The sequence below is a fragment of the Pelecanus crispus genome, chromosome 8, assembly GCF_030463565.1.
Source record: "Pelecanus crispus isolate bPelCri1 chromosome 8, bPelCri1.pri, whole genome shotgun sequence".
Taxonomy (NCBI): Eukaryota; Metazoa; Chordata; class Aves; order Pelecaniformes; family Pelecanidae; genus Pelecanus; species Pelecanus crispus.
In genome coordinates this window covers 28,895,015-28,919,865 of record NC_134650.1, presented here as the reverse complement: position 1 = coordinate 28,919,865, position 24,851 = coordinate 28,895,015, and the positions used below count along the sequence as shown (strand labels likewise).

The 24,851-nt window shown below is 41.0% G+C and overlaps 1 protein-coding gene across 1 annotated transcript in view; it reads left to right on the top strand.

Annotated features, from left to right (window-relative positions):
• Positions 1–648: 648 nt before the first annotated feature.
• The window catches only part of LPCAT2 (lysophosphatidylcholine acyltransferase 2), a 34,167-nt gene continuing 9,964 nt past the window's right edge, over positions 649–24,851 (top strand). Inside the window, exons 1-11 of the mRNA XM_075715206.1 lie at positions 649–771; positions 6,989–7,128; positions 8,207–8,424; positions 9,760–9,872; positions 13,016–13,076; positions 14,085–14,143; positions 15,431–15,465; positions 17,856–17,910; positions 21,204–21,286; positions 21,831–21,956; positions 23,090–23,243. Of these exons, the coding sequence (XP_075571321.1) occupies positions 664–771; positions 6,989–7,128; positions 8,207–8,424; positions 9,760–9,872; positions 13,016–13,076; positions 14,085–14,143; positions 15,431–15,465; positions 17,856–17,910; positions 21,204–21,286; positions 21,831–21,956; positions 23,090–23,243 (1,152 nt within the window). The 5' untranslated portion in view covers positions 649–663. The remainder of the gene's footprint in view (positions 772–6,988; positions 7,129–8,206; positions 8,425–9,759; positions 9,873–13,015; positions 13,077–14,084; positions 14,144–15,430; positions 15,466–17,855; positions 17,911–21,203; positions 21,287–21,830; positions 21,957–23,089; positions 23,244–24,851) is intronic.

Sequence of the window (24,851 nt, the reverse complement as noted above, 5' to 3'; positions counted from 1 at the left end):
GGCAGCCCCGGGCACGCCCCCACATTCCCTGCGGGAAGAGCTGCCCTGTGAACCTAGCACCTACAGAAAGGCTGCAGCGGATCTCTAGACCTCACCTACTCAAGACCAGAATCTCCGCACCGCAGCGGTGGAAATGCATCCTTCTCCCAGAAACGACCTCAAGTTGCGTGCCACCACCGCGTTCGCCGCTTTTCTCTCTCAGGCAACACACAGCCTTGATCCTGAGTAATCGGTGCTTATGAACAACGCAACTGCGGCATCGCACAGCAACCCGCCTCAGCGGCCGGCCTCGTCGCGTTCGTAGGAGGCGTACATGGCGCTGGTCAGCGCGGAGCAGCCGCCGCGGGGGAGGAGAGGGCGGGCAGGCGTCCCGGGGCTGCCCGGCCATCGCAGCGGGCAGGGACCCCCAGCGCAGCCCTCGGGGTCCGCCTGGCAGCTCCCGCCTCAGCACCGGCTCCAACGGCCGCCGGGCCCGCCCTCACCTGCCCTGAGGGGGCCTGCCCCGAGGCGGGGCTCCCCGAGGTGGGCAGGGCCGGCTGAGGCGGGCCGGGCCGGGCCGGGCCGGGCCGGGCCGGGCAGGGGTGCCGCGGCCCCCCCCCCTCGGGCTCCGCCGGCGGCTCATGCGCAATCGCCCGGGGTGGCGGCGGCGGGAGCGGCGGGAGCATGGCGCCGCGGGTGCTGCCGCTGCCCAGGCAGCAGTCCTTCTGCCCGCCCACCGTCCCCAACCCCTTCGTCCACCCGGGGCGCCTGAGCGCCAGGGACAAGCTGCGGGTAAGGCTGGCGGCGCGGGCGTGAGAGGGCGCCGGGGCCGGGGCCGGGGCCGGGGCCGGGGCCGGCCGGGGCTGGGGCTGCCCGGTGTTCGGACGCGCATCCGTGCGGACGGGCGCCCAGCCGGCAAGCGGCGGGGGGGGCTCTCGTCCCCGGCGCACGCTGGCCGTGCTGCGCGGGCGCGGTTTTCTGCCAGCTTGCCTAAACCAGCGTTACTTTCCGCCCCTCTGAACCAAGGGGTTGTCACCAGTGCGGTGTGAAGGTCAGTGCCCGTTTCAAAAAGCCCTCCTTCCCATGGGAGAACGCGACTGTGTGCATAAACGCTGTTTAAAACTGCCGCTTGCCCCGCCGACGCCGCTCTCCCGTCTGCCAGGAGCACGGGCGCTGCTGGGGCCTACGCTGCAGCACCGCGGTCACGCCCCAGCGCCGGGCAGGGAAGGGACAGCGGCAACCCTGACACTCGGTTAAACGTCCGCAGCTCTTCTCTTTTCCAGGAAAAGGCTCCTAGTAAGAATACCTCCTTCCCAAGTACGGCACAGTTTGCTTCCTGCTCTAGTCTAGTGATAGCAGAAAATAAACAGGTTACGTAAATGGTCAAAGCGAAGACGCAGAAGGTGTTCAGTGTAAAAAAGCCACTGTTTTTTGAAATTACGTTCTTCCAGCCATCTTTCCTCCGAGTCCACAAACTGCATGCTTGCTCTACACACATACAGGCTTATCGACCTCAAACCTAAACTTCTAACAGAAGATTTGCAACAACCTTTTGAAAAGATTTGCACAATCATACAGATAACACATTACTTCTAGAGAAAAGATGAGTCCTCTTTGACTCTGGTTTGCATCCTGTTTGAATTGCAAGAATGCAATACTATCCATCGATCCATCATGTCAGATGTCTCAGCTCTAGAGGGAAGATAACTTCCCTCTGATATGATAAGCTAAAATAGAAAATAACTTCACAGTAGTCCTGTCTCAGACACTTAACTCACTTCAGGCTGATTTTAAGCCTGGGTTGGGGGGGTGGGGCAGAATTAATTTCTTGGTTCCATATTGGAGTGTGGACAACAAAAAAGGTATCCACAATTCCACTGGGTCACTGACTGGTGTCACTGGGTGAACACTGACTGGTGTACACTGTGCTGTCCCAGTACAGCTTGTGCATAAGTGCACACCAGACTTACAGGGTACTTCTACAATTAAGAAAGCACAGTATTTCTGGGCTTTGATTTTTAAAAACATTCTCTTTAAAATTGAGCTGATGAACCAAATGTGAACTGACATCTCAGTGAGGACAATGAGGACGTCAGTGTGCAGGTGAACTTAAGAGCATTTTCTGCTGAGTGTTACAAATACCTGAGGCTGATGTGCAACTAAATATTTTATGTTTCATATAGCTCTTCCTCTAGTTACAAACAACGTTTGCCCTGAAGGTAGCTGGGTGGGGGAAATGAGAGGAACCTGGATAACAATTTCAAATCCTTTTATCCTCTATGTTTTACTAGCAGCCTGAAACACATTTCAGGCGCATCTGAATCTGTAGCTGTAGGCATGAACCCCGAGGTAAAGAAATCAGTTTCTTAATGAGGTTCCAGAAATGGACAGCTTTCTATGCTGGCTGTTCTCTGTAGGGGACGCACAGACTACTTTCAAAAGCTTGCAATTTTAAGCTACAATTACCATTTTAGCAATGATAAATATATCCTACTTTTTTCCTTCAGGAGGAAGGGATGAAAGACATGGTGTGTCTTAAAGCAAGATACACTCCATACTTAACTCCACAATCCACCTGGAATGAGAAGCGCCTGGCTGGGTCAGGGCCCGGTGCTAGTGAGCTTTGAAGCCAAATTGCAGTAGTCACAGAATTTTAAAGCAGAAAGACACAAGAGAGACAACCTTTCTGTATTTTGTGTTGCTCCCTTCTGTTCTTTTTCCCCTATAGTCATACTAGGGGGAATACTCCCTACTGTCTGCTTTATCCTTTAAATGTCTGCTCCTCTTGCCCAGCACTGCGTATCGGAGCACCTGGGAATCAGAGCCTTACCAGAGAGTGTTAACTATAAACTTCAAAAAAGGGAAGTGTCCCTTCTCTCCATTTAAGTCAAGTGCAGTGTATCTCCATTCTTGCACGTTAAAGGATTGTTTTGTTATATTCCCTCTATTCTATACTTTCCTTTAACATACACTGATAGATAGTTTCAAAACCCTCTCTGGGAGCCCAAAGCTGGATTTTCATATGTTGGTGAACTTCTTGAACATAAAGGCTGCTGTCCCCTGATGAATGGAGCTTGAAAGTGAGACAGGCTAGCTGTTTGCATTTAATGGAGCTTCAGATATAAACATAGACTGTAGCCAGACTGAAAAGCGGAGTGAGCAGGTTTACAATTTTTTGCCAGTCCTTGTATTGCTAATAGTTTATCAGCCAATGAGATTTTTGTCGTTCTTTAGAATGTGCAAAACAAGGATCAGCTGTGCTGTGCTAAACATCTGTATGTGCCAAACAAGAGCATAAAACAGTTGTTCAAATACTTCTGGTTTCCATCCTCTGACTGAAGCTGGCTGCAATTCATTGTTGGGATTTCTTCATTTTTTGGTTTTTAATTCTGTTCATCCTGATTGCTCACTTGCCCTCTTAACTTCTGAACTGCACTGCAAAGTACAAATACTAGTTCTCCTTTATTCAGAGGAGATGCTCAGTGGATTTATGTACTGGTGAACTACGTAATGGCACAACCAGCACGCTAAAAGCAAGGTTATTTTTACCCTGTGCATGGAAGTAAGCAGCTAGATTGTCTGCAGAGAGCTGTGACATACCCTGGACGCTCATGGAAGACCCTGTCTTGCTATGCATGTACTGCTTTGGGAGACAGTCCATCTGCTCACAGTTTCAGATGAAGGGGAGTTCAGTTGGAGTTGGGCTTCATTCTGGGCCCCAGCCTGCTCCTCTGCTGCTTCCTAGATAACTTGTCAGCAGCCGAAGTTGAGCAAAATTTCAAACTGGATTCTGTGGCTTTCCCGACATCAGTGACAGTGTAATCCCGTGTATCGCTTAAGGGTCAGTCAGCTGTGGGAGTGTGACCTGGACAGCAAGGACTACTGCAGGTGTCTGCAACGACTACAGTGACAGCCTATGCAGTTGTTGCAGATACCTTAAATAGAAAGTACACGGGTGATTCCAAAAATGGGAAAAGGTTCTTTGGAAGACTCAGAGTAATTCTATCTTCGTGATTACTGTATGCAGAAGCTGGAGTGGCTCTGATCCTACTTGGTAGTTACTAAACTTTGAACCTGTCTTTTCTTCTGTGTATTTTTCCCCATACTTTTTCTTTTCTAGCCTACCTTGACCTTTCTCTTTTCTGTCCTTTTCTTACCCTACTCTGCAGCTGATGGAGCAGAAATCAACTCTGCCTCATTACACAGTGACCTAGAAAGCCAATAGCTTGCATCAGCAAATCAGTACCACCTGCGCATCTGCCTAAAATAGATTAATGAATTTATTAAAGTTTTGAGGAAGGGATTGTTTTGCTTTTGCTATTGCATCCTTTTTTTTCATTGTAGGTCAGTGCATAAATATTATTTTTTTTCATAAAGAAAAAAGTTACTTTAAGACAAAACACACTGATTTATGCTTATGCTGCCCATTCTGTGTAACTGGATGCAGCTGAAATGTTGAACTGGGACTACAGATCATAGTACAAGATGACACATATAGAGAAAAAAATGCCATATCTGATTTTGGGAGACAAGCAAGGAGTGTCAGTTGGTTTATCTTGCTACCTGACATTTTCAGATTCGCCACGATTGGCGCCAAACGGAGTGGGAGCGATAGATCTCCAGGGCCAAATTTCTCATGCCCAGCTAATGAATCATTTTCTGTGATCCAGAGCAGTCCTTTTCCTGTTGTCTGTGAAGTTATGGTTAAAATTCCATAGCTAGTTATATACAACTTTTATATATTGCATGCTTCAAGAAGGAAATAGTCATACCTGAATGTTCAGATCTCTCCTGGAGACGTGTTAATGTGGCAATGCTTACAGAACATAAGCAGCAACACCATGTACCTGCTTCTCATCCTTATCCTAATTTACACTGTGTATCCACTGTCATGTTTGGTCTGTTGTCACTGTACCTTTTGTAACATGGAACTGAGTCCTGAAGGCCCAGAATTCCTGTTAATCCTCGTCAGTATCACAGGGATTAGAGCCAGAGGCCAGAGCCTCTCCTGAATATTGATAAGAGGTCCGTAAGAGGACATTATGTGAAGATGGAAGGAATTTGGTGGGGAGGGAAAGGACCATGTTGATGAAAGGACAGTTAGAACCAACCTACTATATTAAAGAATTGGATAAATAATACTCAAAGATGCTTATATTCCAAATGTACTACAAACATTTGTTCCTTTTTGAAGAAAAGAGATAAATTAAAATCCATTGTGTTGCTTAATAATCATAGCTCAAGTATATCAGTTGCAAACTATTTTGTAAAACTTACTTATTATTAAAAGCCTTGCTTTTTCCGTACTGTAAGTAGTCATTGCTAAAGAGCTGACTAGAAAGGCCAATTTTGAGAGAGGAACACTGTTGTTCACCTGTCAGTTTTCTTCAAAAAAAAAAAGTAAAGCAGAAAAATTAGTAAGCTCACAAGCATAAGCATAACTCTCCTTTGATAACTTCTGCCATACTTCCAAACTGGTGGAGCTGTCTGTCTGTGACCACTGATGCACTCTCATACTAAATTTTTGAGGGACTTTTAGAAGCAGCCCAAAATAAAAAAAAAATATTCACTTTTACATTTCTGCTTGGGTGTGTGTTGTTTTGTGCATATGTATGCACACAGAGCTGATCCTCATCAGTGAGTGGTAGCTGAGCTGGATTAGGTGCCAAAAGGAATTGAACCGTTTACTAGCTTACCAGGAATGCTAGGCTGTGACTTCCGCATGCTGACACAGTTCACCTGCTTCCCAGACCTGAGCTTGCTCAATCTGAATAATGCTGTGTTGTGCCATAAAGGCCAACCTTCAGGATATAGTTTCTAACTTAATTTACTGGGATGAAGTAATTAAGAATGTCTTCCTACCCTGCCCAGTACCACAGCTGCCTGTTAACAACCTTGTGCCAATACACGTGTTTCCTGGAGCTGTGCACAAAAAAATGCAAGCTAAAAATTCCTTAGGGAGGGCTGGGGGTGATATTTCAGGATTATTTGCAACCCAGAGCATGTTAGGGTTCCCCCCACTTCTTTTACAAATGCATATGAAGAACTGAAGAAGCAGTGAACCTCAGCATTGGCTTGGATCTGTTTTATACCAGTTTTGCTACCTAGCTTGGCTGTAACCGTAGCACAACTCTCTCAATAGTTTCTTTTGCTTCAAGTTAAAGCAAGCTGGTTACAGTTTCCTGATTGTGGGGAGGAAAGGCAACTAAGCTTTCTCAACTTATTCTGAAAAATTCAAGGAGGTCCTAGCACAGAGGATAGGATATCCCAGATGCTTTAAACAGGAGGCAGCAAGTTAATCTTCATAATCAGAAGGGCTCTGCTGTATGTTTACCGTAGGTGGTGAGCAAACCACTTCCAAAGGCAATGAGCCAAGAGCTGCTACAGCAGCTTCAACAGCGCTGTATAGTCTGAACCTTTGCCTTTAAACCACAGGTTCAGTTTTACTGAAAACTCCATTTTGCTTAAGTCCCAATTAGGGGAAATGAAGTTGTGTTGTGTGTGCACCAATCCAAGAAGTGGTAGTGAGGATCACTTGCAGCAGTAGTGTGACTCAACGCAAGATTTGTCATTTTGAAAGGGCAAGACTACATTTTAGTCATCTTAACAATCCCACTTGGCTTCCAGACAGGCAGCTAGTTACAGAAGGCTCTGCAGTGGAGACATCTATTAGCTGGGCAGACTCATCTGAGCTGGTTGTATGCTGCAGACCAAGTCTAAGTATAAACTGAAGCCAGCAAACTCTGTTTACCCTGTCTAACAACATCCAAGCCAAACACTCAAATACTCAGATGTTCCAGTTCTACCTGAAATGGGAACCCAAAAGTGAAAATGAAATGCTGTGAATGACTGACTTCCCTATATGAACATTGGAATCATTAATGCTTTCCTTACTAAATCACATAGCAGAAATGTTAGTATTTTAAAGTCCACATACTGTAACTACACAGATATCAGTGTCATTCCTGTTGATACCATTTCTTAAGATTTTTCCCCTCTTTTTTCCTAGACTGTTCTTCAGGGGATTATTTTGCTACCCCTCCGTGCCATATGCATTGCATTCATTTTACTGCTAGCATGGCTGTTTGCATCAATTGCAACTTTCCATCACCATGGAAAAGGATCTGTGCCACTTAAAGGATGGAGAAGGTAAAAAGTGACCAATATTTGTGAAAAGTGTGCTTTTTTTTTTTAAAAATAACACAAAGCCAGTGTCTAAAGCTTTTTTTTCCCCCTTTCACTTCTTTCCTCCTTTTGATTAAAGGGTGAAATCTTAGTTTTACCCGTTTAGGTGAAGCAACGTTTTGATGAGTGTGTTTTACAACAATAGTGGAGCTTTTTAAATAGGTAGATTTTCAATTCTCTTGAGGCTAAAACAAATCTGTATAAAAATCTTTATAGACTATTTGTAAGCCAGGACTTATTTTAGTAGTAGCACTGATAGGAATATTTGAGAAAAGAAACTCATTAAGAAAAGTATTTGGTAACACTACGTAGGCTGAGTTTCTGCATAGCCTTTGTCATTCCTGCTATGCTATAATTTATGACAAAATTAGCTTTGACAGCTCCTCTCTTAGCTATGTTGCCCTTGAAGGAGTATTTTACAGCTGCCTCTGTGGGTTCTGGGTTTCCGTTGCTCAGCTTCTGACCTCAGAGTGAAGTTCCCTTCTAGTTGCGATGCACTGCAGCTGCACGCAGGAGGAGGAGACACAGGAAGTGAATTCTAACAAGGCTGAGAGATTACGGAGAGTCCCGTGAAGGGAACATGTCCCCTGTTGAGGGAACAGGTTCCAGTAAGGGAACATTGTCATTTAATCTTGCTTGTTAAAACTGGTAGTAAAAGAACAGTATCAGAGTTAAGTAAGTTCTTACAAAAAGGACACTGCATCTGCTAATTACCCACCCTTCCCTCACAATAGTGTTATTCTACAACGCTCTAAGATATGGCAAGAGAAGTAGCATACCTGGGAAGAGGGTTTAGTAAGGTGCTGTACATTGCCTTATCTTTAAAATTATGATCTGGTTTCAACATGAGAAAATGATGATCCCTCCCCTACTTCTACTTCTTCCCCTTTAGCCCTACACTCTCCCGGTGAGTAGTATTACTACCCTGTGCCTGGCCCCAGCACTGGTGAGAACTGGGAAATCTTTCACGGGCTTCTGTTTTAAAGTACAAAAGAAATACTAACTGTAAGATGGATGATATTTTTGTGTTTCTGTTTACAAGGAGGATGATCCAGACAACCCTCTCATGCCTAACTCGTACCTTGTTCTTCGTAATGGGTTTCCAAGTTAAAGTAAAAGGGAAAATAGCAAGTCTACTGGAAGCCCCAATCTTTGTTGCAGCTCCTCATTCAAGCTTTTTTGATGCCATTATTTGTGCCCTAACTGGAATGCCATCAGTAGTGTCTAGAGCAGAGAACCTGTCAACTCCGGTATTTGGCAGTAAGTATTTATGAAAAAATAATGTGTAAGAACTCAGCAATTTGACATGAGGCCAAAAATCTGATCTCTGAAAGTAATTTAGGGGCAGACTTTTTTAAATCCCTACATTTCAAAGATATTGACAGATTATTTCCAGTGAAATCCCTGCGACAAGTTATCTTTCTGAATTGGTCAAGATGTCTAAAATTATGCTGTTTCTTTTCAGATATGAAATACAGTATCACTTTAAATTTGCTTTATACTGAAAGCATGTTTCGTAACTGCTCAGGCTAGAGGCTTTCTTTTAAAATTCTCCCAGTAGGTAGCTTGAGAAATCTGTTTGACTGCTGTCTTTTAACAGCGTGGCCCACAAATGTAGAACACAGATTAGTGAAGGTTATTTCAAACCAGACCCAAACTACAGCAGTCTGGAAAATACCATATTTATAAGTTTAAACTTGCAGGCACTGTTATGGATTTTTTTTAATGGGAGTCAAACCAGGAAAGAATAAAAGAGAAGTTACTCAAAAAGGAAATGCAGAGAATGGAAAAGATCAGATGACTTGTGCTTCTATTATTTTCTCCTCTCTTTGGCACAAAAATAATTCCTGTTTGCATTATTACTAGAATCAGCTGTAGACTTTCTGCTGGCTGTATGTCTCTTATCTCTATACGACTCTTAAAAGAATAAGCCAACAGTAATCCAAAACTAAACTCCACAGGCAACACAGAAAAGTGTCTTTGTAGGAAATAAACTAACTGATAATATATTGACCTTCTCTTAAAAGCACAGGAGTGGGACACAGAAGATAATTCTTCCCCAGGTTTCTCATCACATCTCAATAGGTCCACACATTCTGATGTAGACTTCTGACAAAATGAGGGCTTTTTTTTCCTATAGTTTCCACACGAGATGTGTATGCTTTGTAACTGTGAAGGGACATGTTAATTCTTCAGCACAGGCTCAAACTACTTGTTGACTGCAGTCTGCATGAGTTAGGCCTGAGCGTGGCTCATGAGCAGACACCCAATCAGGTCTTTTCCATAGAATTCTGTGGAAGTGCTCAGTGAAAGATCACAGCAATATTAGCAGAATGTGTTTGGGTGAATTTGGCATGTTTATACCTACTGTAAAGCTCCTCAGCTGGCAGTGTACATGTATGTTCTATGTCTTACTTCCCGTTTTGCAGAATGAGGACAATAATAATACTCTTATCTAATTAGTCTGAAAGCTGTTTGTGCAGAGTCTGTCTCCTAGTATGAGAAAAACAAGTTTTTTGCCACGAGGGAGCCTTGAACCCATGTGTTTTCTAAACACTAGCAAAAGACAAATAAAATTTTTTGTCTCTCTCACAGCAATTTTAAGTTCCCTTCAGCCTGTATCAGTTTCTCGTCAAGACCCTGATTCAAGAAAGAATACGGTCACTGAGATAACTAAGCGGGCATTATCAAGAGGCCAGTGGCCACAGGTAATAAATATACTACTACTGTTCTGTCATGTATTCATATTCCGTATTCACTGTGCTTCATAATATCACAAGTGCCCAGCTGAATAGAATTCTCTTGATGTATGAAGTCAGCTCTCAGGTATATGACTGGTGTAGGAAAGGAAGACGGGAGACTGATGCCCAAAACGTTTTGTCATGGCAAAGGGTCAGTTAAAATCCAGCCAGTACCAATCGCTGTTCCAAAATGCAGATGCTCCTGGCCTTCTCTTTTCCCTATTTAAGTCTTAACGTGCTGTCTTCAGTGTAGCAGATGACTTGGATTGGTATATGTAAATCAGTATTCTCAAGCTAGCTCATGTGTGAGAAGCTATTGCAGACCTGTGCTCACAACAGTTCAGGGATGAGCAGTTGATGAGGGGAGTAACCCAGGCTGTCCAAGCTCCAGCATGAACAGTACTTCAGCTTAAAACACCAATTTTGCATGTGAAGAATAGCTGAGGTGAAACTCAGTTCAATGTTTAGGTTAATAATGCAGTAAAACCAAGACTTTTAGATTGGTCTGAGTTGTGGTAAGATTTTAACATGGAGGCAGTGCAGTAGTTACCGATTCTGCACACTGTTCCCCATGGTCATTCCTCAGCAGCAAGCTGCTTTTGTATTTCTAGGCCTTGAATAGCTTTCCATCCTGCAGAGCTGATGGAGCAGGGGTTGCTCTGGAGGGAGAAAAATGTTGAGGCAGCAACTCCGCTGCTCTTAGGACAGGCAGAGGGCTGGGATGGAAATGGCATCCTTTGCAAGAGGAAAAACCTGGAACAGCTGTGAACCTACTAACATCTCATGTGGCAGTGCCTCTCTGCTTTCTTCTGTTGCATTGACTGTGGTCTGATGTTGCCTCCAGATACTGCAAATACAGTATCACTGCCACGCTGTTGGACAAACACAGGCAGTGATACAAGACCTTTCTTCAATGATGCCCTGTGTGGATTTGTGTATAAATTCATGCTTTGTGTTTTGAATTAGTTCTTGTTTTCTTAAGGGTTAATTTGCTTAAAATAAAAAAAATAAAAACTCAAAGAAGTGACTAGTTAAGTAGCTAAAGTCACAAGATCTCTTTGGTCATAGTTGGCTATCTCCTAAATGATTGAGAAGAGTTACCTTTTCCTTCACTTTTGTTCCAATGAATGGCTCTTGAGGAAACCTAAAAGAGGCTAGTGAAAGTATAGACTTTGGTAGCAGGTATCTTTATGGCAGCTAGACCTGATTGCACTGCTTTGCTTGGTGAATAGTCTCTAGAAACAGAGAACATTCAAGTGTAACTGCTTCCCATCCTGATGGAAGACCAACACTTGCGACTTTTTTTGAAATGGCATTATTTAGACATCTCATGCATCGTTTTTGCTCAGCAAGCACCTTACAAAAAGCTTTTTAGTTAGTGTTTAGGCTACTTTAATTTAACTCATAAATGCATTTTTCTAAGTTGCCATAAATATTTTTTAGAGCCTCCATTATTTTTTTCACTTTGTCAATTATATGGAGGATTTAAAATATGCACATGTCAAAGCTAGGAATGCTTTTTTTGTAATACCGTGCTTACGAACTACACTGAACACTTAAGATTTGCTAAACTGTTATGGATGAAGTGATTCCAACAAAGCCTTGGTAGACCTAATCTCTGCTGAAAAGAGCATGGGGAGGAAAGGGGAATTGGCTTTACACCCATTCTGCACTTGGGATAAAAACTAGATCTATATTACGGCATAAATAGTCTATGAGTCAAGTAATCTGGGAATCTCCAAAACTGAGTCAGCAGTATTAGTTGCAGTGTCACTGGGTGATTCCTAGTCCTGTGTCCTGGCCACACTTTCCTCCTACTCTTTTTTTTTTCTTTTTTTTTGAGAAACTTGACCACAAGATTATGTCTGTCATATCCTCTTCAGAGTGCCTGGGCTGCATTCTCTCAGCACAACAGAAAAGAAGGAGTAGCTGGATTCCCCATTCCCTCTGCCTGAAACTAAAACACAACAGGCTGGGCAGCACTTGTGGTTATTAATAGCATGAGGTTCTGATTAGTGCTTCTCCCAACCCTGTACCAAAACAAAGGGGAAGGAGGGAATGATTACTTATTCTCTTACTCTTTGGTGAGTCACTTATATGTTTTCTGAGGCTTATGAGATATGCTAAGCAGAAACATAACTATTTTTGTGTCCACAGCAGCAGCAAACAATTTCTGATTACAGAATGCATAGTCAAAGACTAACTGTAAATCGGTATGTGCAGCTGTCTCTTATCATACTTTAGAACAGCCTGTGTCTCTTGGGTATGACCTAATGATGCCCTCTTTCATCTAGCCTTGACCTGTTTATTCAGACTGAAGTGGGAACACACCTTGAACACTCTTTTGATCCAGACCAGTTCTTGTGCTGAGGTTTTTTTGGAATGCTGCTTATGATCCTGTAGTGATATGAGAAACATAAAGCTTCCCTGTATTCCATAGGCAGCTGGATTTGGTGTGTCACATTGCAGCTCACTGCACATCTAATCTAGTATCTTTCAGCCACTAATTCAGAAACCTTCTGGGGATTTGGTGTGTCTGAGTCATTCAGGTTCAGAGGCTCTGTAGTGTATGTGTAATACCTTCAGAGCTCTGCATCACAGATGCACATAGTCTCTCTGCCTTTTGCTGCTACCCCTCAAACTGTGATCTCATCACAGCTGGCATCTCAACTCCTGTTGATAGCATCTGTGCCTGTAAAGGCTCAAGTACCTTACGCACTTCATGTCAGCCCAGACTCTTGATGTTTATACACCCAGCAGTTCAGTAAGGAGCTGCCAGCAGAGGAACAGTTCTCATATCATTACCAACACTAAACATTTCAATTGAAACACTTAAAGCCTTTTGTACCGTATTTCTGAACTGATAAAGGCCTTTCCCTAGAACTCCTCTCTTACAAAGCATTTGTTTCCAAATCACGATGGATCAGGTTAACAGGTTAATTACTGTGAGCATCCTTCACTTATTTGTTATTAATGATATTCTTGTGATGCAGTGTAACATGTCACAGAGCTTGCATAAAAAGTCAGCCTTTATGTAACTGATGCTGAAGTATAATCTTTTAAGGAAATGTGTGTGTATATATATGTATTTCTTTCTCTTTAAATCCAAGATACTGATTTTCCCAGAAGGCACCTGCACAAACCGATCTTGCCTGATCACATTTAAACAAGGTGAGAGATTTTGTCGCCTCATTGCTGGAAAATAATGTGTGAAATACTAATTTGGTAGTTCTAGTAAGGCCTATGCTTCTGCAAGTACATCATCCACAACAGCACCGTAGTAATGTTTTACATCATTAAAGTTTCAGTGGCATTAAACCCACTATTTTATACTAGTCAGTTTACTTTTCTGATTTTTGGTATTTTGTAGGATGCAAAATACCTAGGATGGATATGGTTAGTTGGTTGGGTTTTTTTCTGGGTACAGTTTTCATCTAATTTATTTACTCAGAAACTTGACTGTGATTATTACAAGATGAACTACCAAAATACATACTACTTACATGAGCTTCTTTTAGCTCAACGTACGGTCATGCCATCTTAGATTCCTGTAAATTTTGCCATGCAAGACTTAGCAACCAAGTTATGAAATCTCTTTGCATAGTGCTTAGCAAGGCAGGCCAGTAGATTATTTTGAACACTTCATGGCATTACTGATCATTAGATTGTTGTGCTGCACTTCAGTTAAAGCCATGTTGCTCTCCTTTCTTACTGTTGTACAGTGTCTTGGGTAGCAAAGTTACAAAACCAGTACTACATGCCCAGATCCATATCACTTACGAAGATGATCAGAGAAGGGTTCAGGAAATGCTCAACAGCCTTGTGAGCACCTAATCCTTTGAAATGAATGCCAATCAATGGAGAGATAATACACAGAAAATTAGTTTGAACAGTCCAGGAATCTTAGGCAGCTTTCTCCTTGAAGTGGAGACTAACTCTTTTCTGTCCTGACATCTTGCTAGTTGTGCTGCTGATTTTAAAAAAACCCAAAACCAAAAAAACAAACCCTGCCCCCCAAAAAAACAAAATAAAAAAAAACAACAGAAAGAACACTTCCCATTGTTCTCACATTTTTAAAAATTTCTCCTTCCAGATACCATGTCTTACATGAATCACTTAAAACTCCCAACTGCTGTATTTAGCTTAGTCTTAACAATCAATTCTAATTTGTGGTTGCAGGTGCCTTTGTTCCACGAGTCCCTGTACAGCCTGTGTTGCTCCGATACCCCAACAAGCTGGTAAGCAGAACATTCTTCTATCGCTAACTAGTAATATGGAAGTCAAAATCCTGACTTAAACAGTACCTATGATAAATATTTTGCATTGTCACTGAAGAATCTTTGTCCTGAGCTTTAGCACTGGCAAGCTCCTGGAAGCAGCCGGGCTTCCCAAGTGTCACCATGGTGTAGTTGCCATTCTGCTTGTGAAAAACTTACTGCTGGGCTTCTTAGCTATAGTTAAAGGGGGAGCATGGGAAAGTATTGCAGCGGAAGTTAGAAACCTCCTGCAAAGCCACAGAGCCTGTATTTTGAAGTCTAAAATGTACACAACTTCCCTACTAGTCATCTTTTTTTTTGTTTAAACTCAAAATACTCTTACTGCAAAGGGGCTTGCAAAGTTTCTGAACAAAAGCAAAGCTGAGTCATTCAGTACCTCCAACACCCCCTCCCTTCAGGCACCTCAGGAGGGCAGCTTTGCAGGTGGTTCTTTTCATGCAACTTTCCCTTGTTTTGCCAAGTAAATGTTTACACTTTCTACCAAGTATAGGGGTACAGATTATGGCTCTGCTTCACAGACAGGTGTAGTGCTGGGACATGAGTCTAGCAACTTGTTAACTTTTTTTTTTTTATTACCTGGTCATCCAGCAAATGCAGAAAAGACCAAACTTTTCCTTCCTAATGGCTTTTAAGGTGAAAAACAGGTCATTATTATTGTTGTTATTTACAAAGATTCCTTTGTAAAATCCTTTTCCAGATCAATTTCAAAACAGCAAAGTGAACCATTAAAGGGGATTTGGTATTGCATTTCACTGATAGGATTTAAGGATCTGCAGTATACATTGTAAAAATCATATGTAGGAAGTAATAAACATAGAATAAGAGAAAAAAAAGCAAAGCAAAAGCATGATAGATTACCTATGCAGAAATGTCCTTAAAAATTAAATCAAACATATTTATGAGGGTGCCTTTTTAAAGGGACTGGTGAAGTCCTCTGGAAAAGTCTTATTAGATTTTTTTTTTTTCCTACTTCTGTTGTTTGGATCAGAATGAATGATTTAAAATATCTAAGTAACTATATAAATGTTATTCCCAATTGTTGATATTATTAAAAGTCTGCCATGCTTCTTTCCAGATTTTTAAGGCAAGGAATCCTAGTCGCCTTGACACCTTTACCTATTTTCACTACAGACTATAAAACCATCATCTGCTTTTACTAAACTTGTGCCTGTTTTATATTGTAACTTACCTGCTCTCTAACTTTCATCTGGTTTTGTCTACATTTCTGTGTTTTATTTTTTTCCGTAGGATACTGTGACCTGGACATGGCAGGGCTATTCATTGTAAGTTCCTTAATCCTACTGAAAATTACATATAGAATTCCCTCCCCCCTTGCTAAACAGTCTGCCAAACAGGTTCAGCTAAGCCAAGACACATGTTCTTCTAGATCTGTTTTTATGAGGGGGAAATACTTGGGGATAATGCTGTCATGCAGTAGATTTCATATCTGATGGCTAGAGAAAGGGTTTGCAAATGGGGAGGCATTATTTCCAGCTCTGCCACCATTTTATTTAATTTTCTCCTATGTTTTGCATAGTACAATAGAGCAACGGAAAGATTTGAAATTCTTTTTCTTTGGGGAATAATCATAGTCCTCAAAAGCCATAGATGTTTACCATTTCCTACATGGTATACAAACAAGAAAAATAAATGTTATTTTATCCCCTCTGTTTATTCATTCCTCCATCTCATCTGAAGAGTCATATGAGAGTAAATAAAGAAGATGGGCAAAACAAGTATTAATTTTCCCCATCTTTCCCCATTCTAACATCTAGGATTCTTTAGACTTTTATTTTTCCCTGACTCAACAAAAGCAATTGTCTTGAGATCCTGGTGAAGAGGCGCTATATATATATATACAGTAACTGACATTGAAGTAATGAAAAATATTTCAATAAACCATTTAGGTGACAGATCTGTGTTTATTTCTCAAGACAGGTGGCCTTCTAATATGCTAAAATATTTTATTAAAGTATTAAAAACCTTTACAGATGCACTGAAAATACTTTTCATCTTATAAACGTTCATTAAAATGTGGATTTGCAGAATCCATATACAATATTTTCATGTGGAATATGTAATGTACGTAAGTATAGTAGTACTGATTTACTAAGTGACTAAAATTTTTAAGGCAACTAATTTTGAAACATGTCTGGACTAGTGGAGCAGATCATAAGCACCTTTTAAGCTATCATTAGTTAATCCTAGCACCTGCTCACTTGTAGAATGGACATTATGAAAGCTGACCTAGATGAAAGTGTCCATCTCATTCAGTTTCCCAAGAATTTTTTGCTATTATTGTTACTGCTGTAACAGTTATCAGCATACTGAGAGTAATGAATATTGCAAATTCAGTAGCATACTACAGATTTCCCCTATGAAGGATTTGTGCTGGAAGACTGAAAGGAGCTATGTCTTCAGTTATGAGAGATGGTGTAGGAATAGGTGAAGAAAGAAATGAAATCAGAGGTATTCCTGTGGAAGAGAGGAGGCTGCCCATTCACTAAAAATTGAGAACTGCTCTAGGCCTTGTGGCTGGATGATGAAGGCTCAAATCAAAACCTGTGAGAAGACAAAAGGAACAGCTTGGCAAAATCATGGGAAGAGAAGGGATGGATGGGATAGAATCTAGGGATTCTTAACAAAAAGAACTGGAACCAGGAGAGGAACATCCCCCAAGCAAACCTGCAGATGACAAAATGCAGAACTGTCACGCTCTTTGTAAAACTTCCTGGATATTGCAGACAGCACGGGACAGTACCAGTCTCCTTCTCAGAAACCTCCTGACCCAGTTTCTCATTTCACTTACTACTTCTTTCTTTCTTTTGTGCCTTACTGGGAGGAAAACCTAATGTTATGTGTTAGAAAATCAAGTGTTAAGAATGGATTCCTGCAGAAAGTAGAAAGGATCCCTTAGTTCTTCTCCTGCCTTTTCCTTTTCTCTTTTTTATTTTGTCCAAAACAAGAACAGAAGAAAGATTGCTTGAAGGTTTTCTATTATAATTTGCCTGATTTAAAGTAAAGAGCAAATGTGCATTTCTGCTTAAAAATCACGGTGAAAAGAACAAGTCAGAAGTAGAAGTGATTACACTTACCCTCTTTCGCAGTTTCTTCCTCCCTCTACCTGTTGATACTAAAATTTGTGACTTTTTCTAAAAGCACTGAAGGTCCCAAACATACTGACATTTCATTAACACATTTGTGTAAATGCTACTATAATTTGCAAAATGGCTAGCAAATACTAGCAAATCCTTGCCTCAGTTCTGCAGAAGGAAGTTACTTGTCCCATTTTGCAGATGAGAGAATGAAAGATAAAGTAAAGCTACTTCTCAGAATCGAAGCTCTTAAAGCTATAAAATCCAGGATGTATTCACCTCTTTAAAGTAACATACATGCATTTTGCTGGCCAAAAACTGTATACTATTGTTAATATGCATGACAACCGACAACTTGCCTGCCCAATGAGCAAGCAGCAGGCATATGCAGAAGCCCTGTAGAAAAAAATGTTAAAGGCAACCTTTCAGGGAACTTCTCTGCAAGGTACTTAAAAACCTTACCCAGTACTGGCTGTGTTTTTGTCAGTGCTTTAAAAAGTTTCATCTACTGACATGCAAATACTTTGTTGTTAAATAAGTAAAATGTATTTTTCTTCCTCTTTGTTCCTTGCCTGCAGAAAAGAGCTGTTCGTAATGACACTGTGTCAGCTCTTCACAAGAGTAGAAGTTGAGGTAAGAATTAGAAATGTTTTTGCACTAAGATTCAGCAACCAGGGAATTTATACTTTAATGTAAATGCATTATTCACATTATTAGTCACTGTTAGTGAACAATAAACAGGTGTCTCAGAAACAAGAACAGAATCATGGTGAGTAATATATTTAGATTTGTTGTCCATATCTATGTATCACTTAATCTGATGAGTTTCTAAAAGAGAGCCATCAGAAATGCCTTTATTTTTAAAGCATTTTTAAATCATTGCTAATTATCACCACACGCATTTTACAGATGTTAAAACTAAGAATTATAATATGTTCTGTTAAAGGTAACAACTTCTCTCTTTTCCCCACCTTCTCATTTCCCCGCTCCCTTCAAAGCTCCTTGTCTTCCTCTCCATCTTCCCAGACTGAACTCTAAAAGGTTTCTACAACTAAGAGCTTACTTAAGGACTCTAGTACTTGCACTGAGGAGAAAGCTGAGCCTTGTATAATGAACCTATTCCCTTGATCATTAAAATCAGCTGCACAGCACAAAGACAGATGAATGACAACTGAAACAACACACACTCTTCATAGTATCAGTACTTGGTCTAACTGCTGCCTGTCAAAGAGTCAACATTCAAAACACAGTAGTGAGGAGCCACATATCTGAGGTGCAATCAGTTTGTTTAAATGCTGTACTTCACATTCCTTACCAGACCACAAAGGATTGTCAGTGTGGACTAAGTTGGTTTAGGGACCTGAGGAATGGGAAAATTTCAGACAGGTTTTGCTGTTTATTTGCAAAACACAGAATCCAGCAAAGTTGTGCAAAGCTTTGTGAATACAAGTAGTGTTGCTACTACTAACAAGTAGCAATATGGTCTTTGTTGTGAAACAATGAAATTCATTTTAAGGAAGTACCTTGTTACTGTATAGTACAAGCAGTAGACACATATTTATAGAAGGTGTACTAAAGAGGCAATTCTCCTAATGATTTTGTATAGAAGGACGTATCTATGTAATTTATATATGTGGGAGCAAGAAATAGTTAACGTAGCCTTTCCAGTAGGTTTTTTTCCCCTACTTCAGAACAGAACTCAAACTTGCCTGTTAGAAAATAAATCTCATGTTCCAAAAGATGAAACTGAAACATAAAGAAATATGCAGCTTTCACAGCAGCATGTGTCCCCAAAGTGGAACTAATTTCTTAGCATCAATGCGAAGTCCTTCCATTTCTAAAAAGAGGACGGGCCGATTTGCCTGGGGAAGGAGGAAATCGGACTACTCCTTTTAGGAGCAGACATTTCTGTTGCTGTCCCATACTGGGAGGAAGTAGCCTCTCCACTCCCGTCAGTCTTGCGCTGCCTCTACTCCTGTAGTCCAAGGGGGTATGTGCATGCACGTCTAGTCATATTCTAACAAACTGTGAATACTGAAGATTAAACAGTGAACCTGGCAGTGAGTTTTAGGGCTGCAAAAGATACAGCATTTGGCAAATTCTGTAAGAAGAGATACTAGGTCAAAAGCAGATCAGAGAAGTATTTTTGCTACTGAAAGAGCTGTGAAGAATTTTTCATACAGGACTGCAATTTGACAGGGAAGGTATACTTAACTAGTCTTCACCAGATAAGCAGCTGGGTGTGTGAGAGATCATGCATGCCACCTCAGGAGGCCAAGAAACTAAATTCTTCATCTCCAGCTGTGGTTTCTGGCAAACTGGTTTTATGAATAATTGTAGGTGGGTTTTTTGAAGGGGAGGGAGGTGGTGTTTAACCTACCAGAAATTCAGGTTGCTTTCTGAGCAAGACCTCAGCCTCAAATGACGTAATGACCACTTTCAAGACCATGGCCCATGTTTGCATAGATAAACTTCTCATAGTTATGACTTCATCGCACCCAGTGATGACACAGTTTTCTGTGTCTGTACAGTGTGCCTGTGCTTCCTCAATTTAAGAGTTACGTGACTTCTGAAGGGGAGTTGTATAAGCAGGGACTTATGTCAGACTTGAACAGAGCTGGCAACTGCTTATAGATGGAATGAAATCTCAAACCTTCATGTGAACACCTGGACCCCTGCTGTCCTTACAGGGGAGAAAGCTTTTAGCTATAAACAGAAAATTGTTATGGCTATTTGACAGGTAACCAATTCCATAAACTTCTGGTTTTAATCATAAAAAGGCAGTGTTCCTTAAAAACAAACGTTAAAAGGCTGTTCAGGATGGACTGCATTTATATGGGACAGTTACCGCTACACTAGTGCATCACCAGCAACTGCAATATAACTGAAGAAACATATGGACACATAATTAGCAACAGTGTCTTCCAATGAACCATGAGCAACACCTTATACTTACTCTAGAATTGCTCTATTCTAGGATTTAAGGGCAAGATTGCAGGGTGGGGAGTAGCAGAACTGGGATAAATGATAACCATAACTGAGAAAAGGCATGGGAAACAGCTGCAAGCGAACACTGTAGACTGAAGTAGAAAGCACAAAATATTTTTACACACACACTACTTTGCAAACAAACAGATGTTGATTCATGTCATGTTAGATATTAATTCATCTATAGTATATTTTTAGTGTAATGCTACTTCAACTTTCTGCATATTAACACTGAATAAATCCTCAACAGTAAATGTGTTGCAATTTAGCTATCTGGGTGTTTTCTAGGTTTGGGAGGAGAGGGGTTGGTTTTGTTGGGTTTTTTTACTCTGCTTGGAGTTCCAGAATTTTACAGTATTTGTATCCAGTTACTGCTCTACTTACAATTCGGAACTAAGATTCCTTAACATTTTTACCATGGGGGAAAAACTTACAGGAAACTTATCAGTCACATGCTGACAGATACAATTAAAAGATATGAGGTGGGACTGCTGTGTGTATTTAAAAACATTATCAATCTTACATACACTATTCCAGTATATAACATATATAATAACCTATATTTAACATATAAAGTATCCTTGAAAAGGAGTGTACAGTGTTTCAGACTCACATTCTTACCAATGTAGCATTTAATTTTCTAACTAACTAAGTATGCATTTATTATACTTTCCTTCTTTGGGGGTTTGATTTTTCATATTAAAGCAGCTTCTACCAATCTTTAAGATGCAGGTTTGGACCAAATCTTATTTGTGTGGCTAGGGCAGAAGAGTACGAGTGGTTTCTAAGTCGCTTGAGACCTCTAGTGTCCAGTTCCTTCATTGCAGGGCTGATTTTTTCCTCCTGTTTTTCCTCCATTCTAAACAGTAAAAAGAAATTGTCCGCATTGCTAATAAAGTGGTGACTCTTGAATTGATGGGATAACTCATCTCTTTCAGTTTCTGCCTGTTCATGTTCCTACTGAGGAAGAAAAGAATGATCCCATTCTTTTTGCCAACAGAGTCCGGCAAACCATGGCAACGTATGTAATAAGTCATGAATAAAATCTTCGATAACTTTTATTGTATATCCAGCAATTCCATATATCCAAGCCATAAAGTACAATTTAGTAAAGTCCCAGGTACTATATATAGAAATTGCTTTAGATTTCCACTAAGAGGTGTCAAATTCATATACTAAAACACCCTGATTTTTTTTACATGGAGCATAAAGAAGGTTGTCTTACATTGGAACATAGTACGTTCAATTCTTGGGAAGCTGGAATAAATTGCTCCCTTATTTGCTTGGCAAGAATAATTGGGTGGTTTGTTCTCCAAGGCTACTGGGCTGCATTTACGAGACTATAAATCTTAAAACATCATGGTGCTGCCATAATGTAGTTTCACAGTATGGTTTCACAAAATGGTATGTGTTGCTTTATCCTACTTGCAGCAGTGCAAGAATGAATGATCATTTGTTTTGTATATTAGCATTAAAGCCAAACTGAGACAGAGAAGGGATACAGTCAACTAAAAGTAATTTTAATATAAGAAATAGATTTTTCTTTTTCCTTAATTTTGTTTCAGTGCTTTGAATGTGCCAGTCACTGATCACACTTTTGAAGATTGCAGACTGATGATTTCAGCAGGACAGCTGACTTTACCCATGGAAGCTGGGCTGGTGGAGTTCACCAAAATTAGCAAGAAACTCAAGTAAGGGAAGTTTAGCTGTTGGTAGCATAATGACTGCAGTGCTGCAGGTGTTGATGGCCATCTACAAAAGGATACATTACCTGCCAACTGACTTGGCCATGTGTAATATAGTGTATTTATGTATACAACTTGCATACGTAAACTATATGGAAATCAGAGATGAGGAAAATCCCAGTACGAACTAATCCCAGGTAATTTTTGTGGGCAGTGTTACAAGAGGAAAAATGCGTTTTTCTAATCTTTTCTCAATTTACCTCAACAAAAGGTGAGGAAGGTAGAGGAGTACCTATTTTAGGCACTTGACGGTAATCTCGGTGCTCAGTTTCAATTGCTTTTGTGGACATGCACAGGCAGTGTGTAGTAGGAAGTAAAAAACCTTCTTCCCAGCCTGAGACTTCAGCCAGTGGCTAACTGGTCTTAGTTGTACTGTGCAGCCATGTTTCCCTAGTGGTGTCAACTTTTTCTGTCTGGATGCAGTGGAATTTGAGGACAGAACCACTTAATCGTACAGTAACTCCATAACCTGGTGTGGCTGTGGTCAAATCTGAAGTATGTGCGCAGTGAGTCTTGACTTATTAGGTATTTGCTATATACCCATTTATAGAACTCGGTCTGGAACAATCTTCAATAGTTACATGGCAATCCTAATTATTCTTACTGAGATGCAGTGGTGTATTTCTGCAGAGGGATCAGCTACTTCTCAGGCTGCAGCAATACTAGTGTTTGGGTAGAGAATTAGCTAATAGATCTGAGATCTATTCCTTTCTTTTAAGGAAATATTCACCCTAGAGCATGATGTAGCAAAATAATGCTGCACCTGAATTTATGGTAATGAAAAGCTCTGTGCTGCACTAGCCTAGTAGCCAGATAGATGATTCTAGGTTTGGGAAGTTACTCTAGGGAAGTCTGATATACCCAAGCATAGAACTACCTGCTTTTAATATTAATAACTGGGGGGAGCAGTCCTTAATTGCTGATTTCATGTAAAATATCAGGTTGGAAGTACAGCATTTCTAATACTGTACACGCATGCTCTGTTTGGCTATTTTTTGTCTTTGAATAACTCCTACTGAAATTCCATCTGTCCAAGATCTGCTGTATAGAAATATCTCCTCTCACTCATGTTTGCATAGCCTAAAATGGAATCATGTGAGACAGCAGTTGGATACTTTTGCTGCTATTGCAAGTGCTTCCAAAGGGGGAAGAATTGGAATTGAGGAGTTTGCGGAGTACTTGAAGCTGCCTATTTCAGATGTCCTCAAAGAGCTCTTTCTACTCTTTGACAGGGTGAGTAGTTGGTTAACTGACCTGTTGACAATGTTTTGTTAAAAATCACATCCCAAAAGGATATTTAATTCATTATGTCCACCTTAGTAAATGCTTCCTGGTTAGCAATTCCTGTAGGCAAGATAGGTGGCTGTCATGGTTTAAGCTTTGCCAGCAACTCAGCACCACGCAGCCGCTCACTCACTCCCCCTACCCCAAGGGTATGGGGAAGAGAATCGGAAGAGTAGGAGTGAGAAAACTCCTGGGTTGAGATAAGAACAGTTTAATAATTGAAATAAAATAAAGTAAAATAGTAATAATAATAACAATAACAATATAATAATAAAAGTAATAATAACATACAAAGCAAGTGATGCACAATGCAATTGCTCACCACCCGACTGATACCCAGCCAGTCCCCGAGCAACAATCGCGTGTTATCAACATTCTTCTCCTACTAAATCCAAAACACAGCACTATGCCTACTACTAGGAAGAAAATTAACTCTATCCCAGCCGAAACCAGGACAGCCCCCCCAGCCAACTCCCCCCAGTTTACGTACTGAACACGACGTCATATGGTATGGAATAGCCCTTTGGGCAGTTTGGATCAACTATTCTGGCTGTGCCCCCTCCCAGTTTCTTGTGCACCTGGCAGAGCATGAGAAGCTGAAAAGTCCCTGACTAGCATAAGCAGTACTCAGCAACAACTAAAACATCAGTGTGCTATCACATTATTCTCATACTAAACCCAAAACACAGCACTATGCCAGCTACTGGGAAGAAAATTAACTCTACCCCAGCTGAAACCAAGACAGTGACTCTTACAGTTTCCTCCCTAAGTTTTGATGGAAAAAGGTTGGTCAGTTTGTAGCTTGTGAGATGACAGCCATCTCTTCGATCAAGTTGCTGCACCACTATCAGGTGATAATCTTCATGCTGGTAATGGCTGAATATTTCCTTTTGCTTGCCCCAGATTTTGAGCTTATGTACACTCAGACAACGTAATTAACTGAGGTAGTTGTAAGTAGATAATTTAAGGCAGATTGAAGCTGACTAGAGTGTATGTTCCTGCTGTGTTTGTGAAGGATGCTATTAGACATTATAAGGACTCCTCTTGCCTATCTCCAGCCACAAAGGAGGGTATGTGTTAATGTGATTGTTTAGGCTTTCCTCTGTAGTCAGTGGTGGTCTCTCCCATTTTCTGCTTCTCTCTGAAGATGAGAAAAATTGCTCTGTGGATGTGCCCCTCTGACTATACCAGAAGCATCAGTGACTAGAGCGTAGCATAGAATTCATCTTACTTCTAGGCATCCAATATGTGCTACAGTGCAAGCAGCATGTTGTACTGCACATGCTTATGAACTGGAGTTTGTTTCTTATCATAGGAGCTCTCCTAGCTCAGCATCACTCTTCCTGATCAAGTTAGCTTTAGCAGTACACCTGTCCTTGGGAGGTCATTGTGGTTTATATGCCTATTGAAACTGTTTCAGGATTTTTCCAGATAAAAAGGTTTTACAACCTCTAAAATAGAGAAGAGTCAAATGTATTTCCTTGATTGCTGAATGCATTGAAGCTCTAGAAGAGCTAGGTACTCATCCTTTCTTCATTGTTGCCTCCCCATCTTGGA